The 12,748-nt window shown below is 29.2% G+C and overlaps 1 protein-coding gene across 1 annotated transcript in view; it reads right to left on the bottom strand.

Moving 5' to 3' along the window:
* Positions 1–12,748, bottom strand: part of LOC111621074 (sorting nexin-25-like) — a 70,222-nt gene that overhangs the window by 12,043 nt on the left and 45,431 nt on the right. Inside the window, exons 14-16 of the mRNA XM_023363132.1 lie at positions 5,775–5,911; positions 3,425–3,493; positions 1,247–1,387 (exon numbers count right to left, since the gene is read on the bottom strand). Coding sequence (XP_023218900.1) covers positions 1,247–1,387; positions 3,425–3,493; positions 5,775–5,911 — 347 coding nt within the window. The remainder of the gene's footprint in view (positions 1–1,246; positions 1,388–3,424; positions 3,494–5,774; positions 5,912–12,748) is intronic.

The following is a 12,748-nucleotide window of genomic DNA, read 5'->3' on the forward strand; positions in this document are numbered from 1 at the left end:
TCGTCATAAAACGATAAATAGTTTGTCAAATTTTTATTCATAAAAATGCAGTTTCAACTGCTTTTTATTTTATAAAATCCGTCTTCTTGCGCCACCAGAGGGCCTTTTAAACAATAGGTAGTCTGTTAGCGTTGGTCAGTAGTAGTCCAAATTCAATACGAACGTTTGTTTCTTAAAAATTTGATTACGATTTAAATATATTGTTTACTTTTAATATTACCGATATGTCATCAAAAAGAAAACGTGTTGTATTATCATTAGAAGACAAATTAAAGTATTTGTTTCGATTATCCGGATTTTCCCTTATCCGGACTACCTTCATCCCCAATTAGTCCGGATAATCGAGGTTCTACTGTATCTTGAAATTTGAAGTGGAAATTTTGTCTGAATTAACTTATGATATGCATATGTTAATTTGTATATTTAGATCATATGTTTATCTGTCATATGTTAGATCCTCTATAGTATAATAGAACAATAGACCACATACAACTCTAATCTGGTCAACTGGCTTTTATTTTACAGTAACACATTTTCAGGTATCACTTTACCCATTGACTACCCTTTTTCTCTTATCTCATAAAATATGGCTGGGTTTTGGGTGTGAGGTCTCAATTGTCAGTTCTGTATAATTTAATATCTCTTCAATTTCTAATTATAAAAATATTAATCATCAGATTAATTTTTCCGAAAATATATTTCAAGCACTTATAAGTTAAAGACAATTTTTCCCAAAATCTCTTACTTACTATTGATTATGTCCCCTGCAATGGATGCTAAGTTTTGGGGAATTCAATTTACATGCATAACACAATTAATATTTTTATTAAATTTATTTAATTACTTAATTTTAGACAAAATCACTAATATAAATGATTAAACAATGTTTGCATCAATCTTTTGCCATCAAATCAAAATTATTTATAGGAACTCTCAAAAGTAAACAAATTTTTGATTTTAAAGTCTAATAGAATTCTGTGATGATAAAAAAATCAAATCTGATGGACTAACATCAACAGTCAACACATTACAGACATTAAGTAATATTTCATACAGATAATATAAACCTCTGATTTCTAATGATTTCATATTATAAATAAGATATCAAGAACGAATAATAATACTGTAATTTGAATCTCCATTAAAAAAATAAATAAATAAACAAAAACAAAAATACAGTAAAGAGAAACATAAAACTTACTATTAAAAAATATTTAACAATCATCAAAAAATGTTATCACCTGACCTGTTAATTGTTTTTCCAAATGTGATCTGTACAATGGTGATAAGAGTTTTTCGGACCCAACCAAAAATTCCTTTAACTTCAAATATTTCTCCAATCAATGTATAAAGATTTTCTGCAATTGAATCTTTTCTATCTTCTTTACTACAAAGCAAAATGTTAATTCATTATATATTGATAAATAAACAAATGTAAATAAACTTTATAAATTCATTTTAAAATATTGCTTCTTAGAGAAATGTAGTCATTTGTCATCTGTTATAATTATATTTACTTATTTCATTTTGATTTAAAGGAGTAAAAGTAAAATTCTGGTTTTTTTCTTTCAAAATTACATAAAAAATTAAATTTTAAAATACAGTAGAACCTCGATTATCCGGACTAATTGGGGATGAAGGTAGTCCAGATAAGGGAAAATCCGGATAATCGAAACAAATACTTTAATTTGTCTTTTAATGATAATACATGTTTTCTTTTCAATGACATATCGGTAATATTAAAAATAAATACTGTATTTAAATCGTGATCAAATTTTCAAGAAACAAACGTTCGTATTGAATTTGGACTACTACTGACCAACGCTAACAGACTACCTATTGTTTAAAAGGCCCTCTGGTGGCGCAAGAAGACGGATTTTATAAAATAAAAAGCAGTTGAAACTGCATTTTTATGAATAAAAATTTGACAAACTATTTATCGTTTTATGACGAGTAAAATTTTTTCGTCGCGTTCGCGGCTTTTAAGTAATGCATAAACCTTCGAGGCGCGAGGCCCTTCGGACCGCGAGGCATAGGCGGTGGCCCACGTCGTCCATGCCTTACGCCGCCCTTGGTCATAGAAATGATGTAATTTGAATATAAATTATTTATAAATACGTATGTCAAGTTATATTTTTATTACTACGTAAAATATATTTAAGAGTTTACGACCACTGTGCCAGGTGAGACGTTGTTGAAAGAAAAAATATTGTCCATTCCATCACATACATAAACGGTGTCGTAATTCGCCAAGTGCAAATCAGCAAATTCGTAAAATTTTTGTTTATTTTGAACAATCCGGATAATAGAGGTCCGGATAATCGAGGTTCTACTGTATAATATAGAAAGATAACAAGTGATTACTATCATCTAATGTATTGAATAAATATATTAAATACTAATAATTTCATTGTAATTTACTAAAATTTTCTTTTTTTTTTTAAATTATGATAAATAATGAAATAATGTTTTGCTAATTTTTAACAAAGATAAAATTGAATTTTATTGTTATGTTACTGTTTTTTTTTCTCTCTATACGCCTGAAATTCATTTTACAAATTATGTAAAAAAACAAAGAAAACCTAAAAATACTCAATTTATTGGTATAAAAACAAAAAAAAACATTATTATAATTTTCTTTCTTCTTAAAATAAACCATTATAATATCATAGAAAAGGAAGTAATTAAAATCAATAAATTTTAAAAATTATTAGCTCTCTCCATGTTCAATAAAATTTATTTTTACACAAAAGTAAGAAATAAAATTTTTTTGAGAAACAATCTCTTCCAAAAGTGACTTTTAGAAGCAAGTCAAAATATATTATCAATACTTTTCCAAAACTTTTTCAGTATGCTGCAGTTATTTAATGAAAACTATCTATAATTTGTACCTATACTAAAGTTTACTATGTTAAGAAATGATCAAAATACCATCTTATCCTTTGACCTTTTAAAGTTTATTTATCCAATTTACCCATATAAATATTAAGTCCTCTTCATTTTTGGATTGAATTTTCTCATTTTGAAATCAGTTTAAGATTCATTTGTTAAAATTTAAAAATCAATTAAAATAGCAAAAACACTTAATGATAAGTTTTTAAAATTTTATCTTTTAAAATGACATATTTTGATAAATGTTCAATAAGCTATTTTACATCACATAAGTATTGTACATAGCAAAATTTCAGATATAAATATCTTTTTATGTGAAAAACTACAACTACGAATACTACAAAACTTCAATACAAACTACAAATCTTATGTAAAAAAATACAATTTATGACTATTGTGATGAATTAACTGCAAAAAAGAACTGTTTTATGAATTAAAAGAAAATTCTTTTTAATACAAATAAAAGCTAATATAAATACTATTTAAATAAAACAAATCTTATTAAATATATCCAAAAACTTTCATAAATTACCTGTCAATATCATCAAGAAATAATAATTCATCTTCATCACTTCCTTCAGATTGTGCACTAGATTGAGCACTAGAAATATATTAAAAACATAATTTAATTCAAAACTGAAAAAAGATCATCTTAATTATATATAGCTCTTATTAAATTTATTTATTGAAGTATTCTGTAGTAAAAACTTCATTAATTCAAATATAAATAGACTGGATTCCATGTAATTTGAATCAACTACCATCATTGTAGTCATAAAAAGAATCATGACTACGATTGAAAAAGACCAACACTTCTGTAAACGTTTTGAAATTTTTCTAAAACTGTAGAACTTAAAAAATTCTCTCAACAATACAAATTATATGCAATTTATACAGTATTAATTTTCAATATTTTTCTTTAATTGATTTGGATTAATTATGTTTATTATAAAATAGATTTAAATGAAATTTCAACAAAAATATTTTATTTAAAAGTTTTCTTTTGTTTTTAAATTCAAATTTTAATTTTAAAAAATTAAAAAATTGAGATGCAATAAAATAATTATTAATATCTGAAAATAACAGTAAAATTAATAAGAAGTTATACATTAAAGAATACTAAAAAATTTTTAACAAAGACAAAACTTCTTTTTGGAAATTGTAAAAATTTGATGTCATTTTCTGTTAAAATTTAATTTTATATCATAAACAAACATGATGGATTTATGATCAAATGAAAATCAAGCACTACTAAAAATCATTATTATACAAACTAAATTACTAACTTAAGTATGAAATTAGCTTCAATTATATATTAAATATGCTGTATAATTTTTACATAATTACATATTAATTATATTCTCTAAAAACTGCACTTATCTTAAACCACAGTATTACTACTCAAGCATTTAAAATGCATTACAATTTTAACTTTGAAATATTTTTGGTCATCTTAAATTACCTTCAGAACAAAACAAATTTCAATTTAAAAAGAATGAAAGCTGAAATGTCCTGTGGAACAAGTTGATTTCAAATATTAATGTTTTAGAACAATGAAAGTTTAAGTGCATGTGTCTGACTTTTATGTACAGAGACATAAGAAAGAACCTACAGAGTTTGTCATCTTAAGCCCAAATCTAGTAGTGCCTTCCAATACTAACAGTGTCACATTCTATAATTTGTTTATTTATACTTTAATCTATGTAAAAGTCAGACACATGCATTTAAACTTTCATTATTCTAAAACATTAATATTTGAAATCAACTTGTTCCACAGGACTTTCCAGCTTTCACTCTTCTTTTTAAATTGAAATTTATTTCTATCTGTCCTGAAGAAAATCATTTAAGATGACTAAAAATGTTTGAAAATTAAAATTGTACTGCATTTTAATGGTTTTAGTAGTAGTACTATGGTTTACATGTTAAGTATATTTTAATTTGATTAAGTTATTGTAATTAGATCCTAACATTTATTTTAAGCTAAAACTTTTATTCATTAAAAAAATAACATCTGTATTTTAATATGATAAATTACAAGTTACTTATTTACAAAATAAAAAAAAAGAGTAACAGTAACTTAGTGTATATTTTTCATTAATTAATTTACATAATAAAACTGTTTTTAGTTATTAATTTAAATTAAGGAATTATAGAAACTTCTTTTCAATAAGTCTTTATCAAACTTCTGGGTATGAAAAAAGAACTATTTTGAATGAAAAATGCAATTAAATCCATCAAAAATATAACCAAATTATAATCTGGTAATATTTTGATGGATTTAATTTCATTTATTAATCTGTTTATAATCAAACAGTCTGTTCAAATAATTATATTTTTAAAATTATCATGACTTTAAATCAGAAATAGATTTTATGTCTGTAGAAATAAAAAATATAATCAATTTGAGAAATACATAAATAATAAGATAGCTTTTATGACTTGCAGCTAGTCAATAAAAACAGAACAGAAAAATAATGAAGTAATTGGTGACACATAATTGATTAATTTTTGATTATTATTATGTCTTACTTCACTCACAGAGAGGAATTAATTAATACATAATTGATATAATGAAAATGCATTCTTAGAAATTGGAATCAAAATTTGAAAATCAAATCATAAAAAATTACGTTGTAATTTTTATTTTTTTCTAGCTAATGTATACATGTTTTACATATATATTGAATGTTATTATTCATTCATTCTTGAATGAATTTCTCTCATAATCAGCCCATTAGTAAATATATCATCCCAAAATCTATAGTAAATCTGATATAGACCAAAAAAAAAAAAAATGTGTAAAATTAGTAGTCAGTAGTTACTGATTTAATTTAATTATAGAATAAATGTTACTAATACTGTATTAATAAACTTAAAAGTACCTTTTGAAGAATTGCATAAGTACACCTTTAATAGATTTTTTTCGTGGTTCTAATGGATACTTTAAATGATCTGGACTTGGACTTAAAAAAATATATAAAGTCTCACTTTTATTCATATCATCATTTTTCATAATTACCTAAAAGAGAGATGCATGTTATAATATAATCATAACTGAATATAAAGAACAATGAGATTTAAGAAATCCAATGTGTACACTCTGTTTAAAAAATGATGCACATTGAAGAAATTATTCTATTGCTATGGTACATACAACGAATATGTAAAGCTAAAGAAATGATTACATTTTCATTGCAAAAGTAATAAGTCATGTTAATATATATTAGAATTGCCTCTGCTGGTGACATAAACCAAGACAAGGTCAGGCATGAAATCAAACAACAATCTAATGTTGTTCTGTAACAAATTCCACAAGATGTTCTGCAATTGTTGGGCTAGTTTGTTCACATTTTGTGGTGATTGTAACTGCCTTCCTAGCTTATCCCACACATGCTCAATGGTGAGAGGTCTGGGGATACAGCTGACTATGAAAGAGTATGAACTTTACAGAGACATTGTTCAGAGATTCATGCCATGAGGTGGCATTATCATGATGTTAAATAGCAAGGTCCTAAATTATAAGGTTACCTCGTACAGTCGGTTTAGCCACTTCCTGCCAGATTCTGGATATATGTCATCCGTAGTCGAGCAACTGCTTCACAACAGTTAGCAAGAGAAGAAAATTTTGAAATTTCATTACTTTTGTTACTTTGTTGAGAATATTTACATTCATTAATGAGAGTAGAAATTCTACTCTCATTAATCAAAAGAATTTCTACTCTCATTAATCAAAAGAACACGATTCAGACATTCAACATGGTAGAAACACAACAGCCCTAGGAACAAACACGTCAGAACAGGGGATAACAGCAAACTTAGATGAGGTGAAGATCATTATTACTAACTCCAACCCACAACAACTGAAATGGTTGGAAGCCATAGAAATATTTAAAGCGGGAATAAATAGTACATGTATTAATTATAAAGATGAAATGACCCTATCTGTAGCATGGCAGATATTGATAAATAAGGACCTATAAAAAAGAAAAATTTTACAAAGTAGTGTATACGGAACATGTGCAATACAACTGTATTATTTTGGAACATTTGCACGTCAATATTCAGAAGAAATTCATATACAGTAGAGCATTGATTATCCGACCCTCGATTAACCATCACCTCGGTTAACCGACTGCGTTCTAGTTGGCAAATTCAAATGTCTGCTAGTGATGAGGCGCTACAATATTTGGCTGTCTTGGCTACTTTAATATTATTTTTACGTGTTTTAGCTGGCAACACTCATTCGACCATGAAAGGGAGCCAGTATTTAAACGAGGCTTAATTTTCTAATTTTTAACGATACAATAGCGACGATTATTTTTTTAAAAAAATTTGATAGGCTTAACATGGAGGAAAATTCAACACAAGTAGGTTAATAGTGATATACTAATATACTAATTACAGTAGATTCCCCTATAAAACTGTTTCCTATAGTTACGATTCCTATAAGACAGCGAAAAAATTGTGGCGGTATCCATACACAACGATAAAAAAACTCCTATAATTATGTAAAACGTCATTGGGCAGCCTAACTACTTTCCCGCCGTCTGTAGCGCCACGCTACAGACGTTTAGGCGGGTAAATTGAGTTTAGTTTCATCTGTACATATAATTATATATAAATTAGGTACTATATATATAATTATATATTAACTTAATTTATTGTAACTTTATTATAATTATATATATATTTTTCGCCGTCTAGCGTCATGCTACGGCGAGTTAGGCGACCTATCGTCTGTCCAGTACTGTAATTTTATACATTTCTTGTGAAAGAAACATTTCTTATTTAACGGCCATAAAAATTATTTATATTAATGATGTCTCCAAAGGTCAACGAAGTTTTCGCAGAAAAATAATATCAGAAATCGCGGCCGCAATTTGATGCGCTGTTCCGCGACGAAACCAAGCTTTAGCAACGAGCGTAGTCAAAGGGTACACACTCGGTAAGTAATCCTACAATTTTTTGTTTATAACGTAGTTTATAAGGATTATTTCCAAAAAAATATACGTATTTTGGAAATGTTGAGTCGAATTAGTCTAGAATCGATTAATTTTATGGAAGAAAACCTTTCAAACAGCCGTAGTCCGTAAACTGTGATTCCTACAAAATTGATTCATAAAGAACAGAACGTATCTACCGTCTTATAGGGGGATCTACTGTACATGGGATATAATAATATACTACACTAATAATGGATTTTTTCATACTTTTCGGTTATCCGACTTTTCATTTATCTGACCAACCCCAGTCCCCAATTGAGTCGGATAATCGATGCTCTACTGTATAAACTTTATTCAAACAGTAACGGCCTATTCAATAAAGCCTGAGGAAGAGCCCAGGAGGGGATTCGAAAACGTTTGCAACTATAAAAAAGAACCACTCCAGTTAACAGGTTTGAAGAGTAGATATAGTATTTACACTCTTAATCTTTGAAGGTAACCTCTGTATATGGATATGATGATCATCTGCACCAAGAGAAGTGGAATTTGTCACTGAATGCTATGATTCTAATCAGACATCTTCCAGGTATTACCCATGTTGGGCTGGCTAGTAAATATTCCTCAGACAACTATAGCAAGAATGAAATTTCATCTCTTTCAAATGTAGCTGAATGGTACTACACTTGAAAGAGATACTACAGACTAAGTAGAGGGAGATGTTCCTTTGGATGAAGGATAGGGACATCATTGGTGTTGCAATGGCTGCTCTCCTAATTGTATGATCCATTTGAACACTTGTTATTCTAGAACACCCAGATACTTTATGCTGGTTATGTGTGCCATCCTGACCCACTGCTGCTATCATCATATTACTGATGCATTGCTTCAACTTAGATGGCAGTTGACAATGGTCACATTAACATCTAGTTTTATGATGTTGCACATACAACCAATGGAGAAGCTGTTGAGTCATCTTTACAGACTATTTAATGTAATCAAACAGCAAACCCTGTCAAATCTGTTCATCAGTATGAATGGTGCTCTTTTTATGAACCCCAGAATGTGCTTTTCTCTTGTGCTCTGGTGCATTCATTGACAAAAAACTTAATAATTTCCCCTGTAGCCAAATGGTATTTGCACACTAAGTTTCATGACTCTCACTCTGTTTTTAGAAGTGCATCAATTTTTTGCAACAGAATGTATATAAATGCTTTAATATTAAATATATAGTAGAATCCATCTATTACTCATGGATATTGTTATCAGAAACAGCATACCTCAAAATTACATAGTGATAAAAATAAATTACAATTACAAAAAAAAAGGATAAAAACACACATAATAAAAAGAGTTAACTTAATCTAAATGCAGATTTATATGTATAGATGTTCATGGAAAGTTGCACATCTTATTTATTTGAGTACTGTGTTTCATGCAAATTTTATCCTAACAGTTATTATAAGCCAACAAAGAGTTTATAATTTGGTCCCAATGGTTGTATTCTCAAGAATCTTAGTAAAAAAAATTATCTTCAGAACCCTAATAGATACAGTAAAATTTTAAATACAAAATTATTCTTCCTCAAAAAAAAAAAAAAAAAAACACCTTTATCATTTCTCCTGCACCAAAATCACCTTCCCTTATAAATTTTTGTGAAAAAAGGTGTAAAATTTCAGCTCAGTGTTTCTATTACTTTAAAAAATTCCACATTTTGGTGCATAAACAAAAATGCCATAAGAAAATTAATTTAATTTAATTTTACTTTCTCTGTTTAAGTCGCATTCCATTTAAAGTTAAGTTTATTTTTGATGAATTCCTAAAAAATTTCAAAAAAAAAAAAAAAAAAAATGTTTACTTTATGATGAAAAGTACCACATTTGACAAAATCCCTTCTCACAGCAGATCCTTCTCTGTAGACTACTGTTGGAGCCGGAGCTTTATCATCTTCTCTCTGTAGTCAATTTTCATCATGAAGTGAACATTTTTTATTGTTCTTTGAATTAAAAATGTGATGAAGTCCTGTTTTTACAATTTTTAAGAAATTTGTAATTATTATTTTTGGTGCTTTGTTTAGAAATTTATCCTAAAACCCAGAATTTTAATGCATTGGCAACACCATGTCAAGAATCTGTACTTTACAACAATTTTTTTATGAAAACCTTATAAGGAAAGCCAATTAAGATAAAGGTGATTTTTTACTATTTGGAGGATGAGAACAACTTTGCAATTGGAATTTTCATTCCAGTCAAATAAATCAGTTGCACAACTTTCCATGAATGCCCTGTATATATAAATCATAAATTTATCTGTTTTAAATGTCATTTTTATTAAAAACAATATTTTCCTAATTGAGATTTCTACAAATTTATTCCAATATTCTTGAATTAATATATTTTAAAACTAGATCATTCATGAAAAAGAACAAATTGACCTAGCGGTGAATGGCCTTGAAAAATTTCAGGAATGAATGCCTTGGGTCTGACAGATCCATGTGAATAACCTTCTGCGCATTTTTCCACAATGTTTTTTAGGTTACCAAAACATATCAATTATACTTACAGAATATGTTTTAATACATGTAAAATCTTTTTTTTCAATAATCTCAACTTTTTTCTAAGATATATACGAGGGTTGTCCCAGAAGTACCTGACCTGACATAAATGGTGGTACTTGTTTGAAAAAAAAACGACTGTGTTTGAAAGTATCAAGCTTATAAAGGTTAAGTTTGAAGTTTGAAGACATTACGTTGTATAGTATTTTTTTGGCAGCCATAAATAATGAACAATCTCAGTGAATTTGTAAACATGGAAAAAATTTGTCATCGTTATGTGATACAATACTTTCATTTGAAAGGTTTCAGTCCAACCAATATTAAAGCTGAGCTTTATTCTACTCTGGGGGAGTCTGCTCCCTTGTTTACAACAATAAAATATTGGGTGGCAGAGTTTAAACGAGGCTGTATGAGTTGCCAAGACGAACATCGTAGTGGTTGACCAAGTGAGGTGACCATGCCAGAAATGGTGGAAAAAATCCACAAAATGGTATTGGATAACAGTCGACTCAAAGTGCTAGAGCTAGCAGACATGGTAGACATTTCAAAAAGTGCTGTACATCGCAATTTAACTGAAAATTTGGACACAAGAAAGCTGTGCACAAGATGGGTGCCACGTTTGCTCACAATGGGACAAAAACAGCATCGTGAGGATGTTTCAATCGAGTCTTTGGCAATGTTTCGCAGCAACAAAGCCGAGTTTTTGCGTCGATTCATAACCATGGATGAAACATGGGTCCATCACTTCACATCTGAGACGAAAAAACAGTCAAAACAATGGACTGAAAGGGGAGAATCAGCTCCAAAGAAGGCAAAAAAAGTTCCATCTGCTGGCAAGGTCATGGCGTCAGTTTTTTGGGATGCGCCCAGGAAAAACAATCAACGGCAAGTATTATGCGAACTTATTGATGCGCTTGAGTGATGAAATCAAGAAAAACGGCCACATTTGGCGAAAAAGAAAGTGTTGTTTCATCAAGACAATGCACCAGTTCACACATCCGTAATTGCGATGGCCAAAATCAATGAGTTAAGGTTCAATTTGCTTCCTCACGCACCCTATTTGCCAGATTTAGCACCCTCAGATTATTTTCTCTTTCCAAACTTAAAAAAATGGCTTGGTGATAAAAGATTTGCCAACAATGAAGAGGTGGAGTCTGCGGTTGATGGCTATTTTGAGAAGCTCGACAGTTCTCACTATAAACAGGGGATCGAAGCTATTGTACATTGCTGGAAAAAGTGTATCGAGCTAAAAGGAGACTATGTTGAAAAATAAAGATATGTTTTACCAAATTTTTTGTGTCTTCTTTGTTAGGTCGGGTACTTCTGGGACTACCCTCGTAAAAAATTTCCCTGCAAAAAAAACATACAGAAATCATACAGAAATGAAAAGCATGTATGATAATGATATAATTGTTCACTAGACACTTAGCATTAAAACCTATAAATTATGTAAAAAAACACTGAAATAAAAAAGATACACATGTATACAAAGCTCAAAATAAAACTTGCATGAATGAATGTGTGAGATGTGAACCACCCCTGTGATTAATTAACAATTTAATTAAAAAGTTCAATTTTAGACAAAAATATTCAGTGATTTTGATGGGAAAATTATATTTTCTAAAACGAAGGAAACTGGGAAAAGTCATTTCCTTCAACGGAAGATCGACTTCCTTTTGTTTTCCCTTATCTCTTAAAAATCTTAGTCACCCTGGGAATTGTCAACCCCTCGATAAATCCCCCTTTTCCTCTGTTCATGTGGAAAAATACGAAATGCTGATTGGAGAAAATTCATGAGAAAGAGAAAGAATTTTGCATTTTTCGGGGAGTACGCCAAAAGATCCAGAAGAGGACAGATGTATTCCATATCATCTCCTGAAAGCCAACGCCCAAAGTTGAATCCAGAAGTTTCTACAAAAATGAGTTATAAGTCGGTAAACTAGAGAAGAAATTATTTAAATATGTGCCATTAATGAACTAAAAAGAAAGAACCGTCGTTTACATTTAAAAGACAGAAGAAGCTAAGATAATTTAGAGGTAGTATGAATTTGATAGAAATTGTGAGATCTCTCTCTCGAAATCGCTTTATTCAAATATTCAATTTTGTGTAATTTCGTTTAATTTTGTTTCATTAACTATTTGTTTTTAATTGTTAAAAGAAATGTCTCTCAAGTTTCTGAATCAAAACGGAAAGTTCATCTCCATACCATATCCATACGCGTGTTAATCCGCGTAGTATAAAAGTGATTAACTGGTGTCATTATCATGACATTGGATAGCGACTTCATCGTCTATATCCTATTTAACATTAACAGCTCTCCTAGAAAAAGTTAGTGAGCCAATCTAAAGATTGCGTGTCAGT

Source organism: Centruroides sculpturatus, unplaced genomic scaffold (genome assembly GCF_000671375.1).
Source record: "Centruroides sculpturatus isolate CEXI.00-Female unplaced genomic scaffold, Cexi_2.0 scaffold228, whole genome shotgun sequence".
NCBI classification, from domain to species: domain Eukaryota; kingdom Metazoa; phylum Arthropoda; class Arachnida; order Scorpiones; family Buthidae; genus Centruroides; species Centruroides sculpturatus.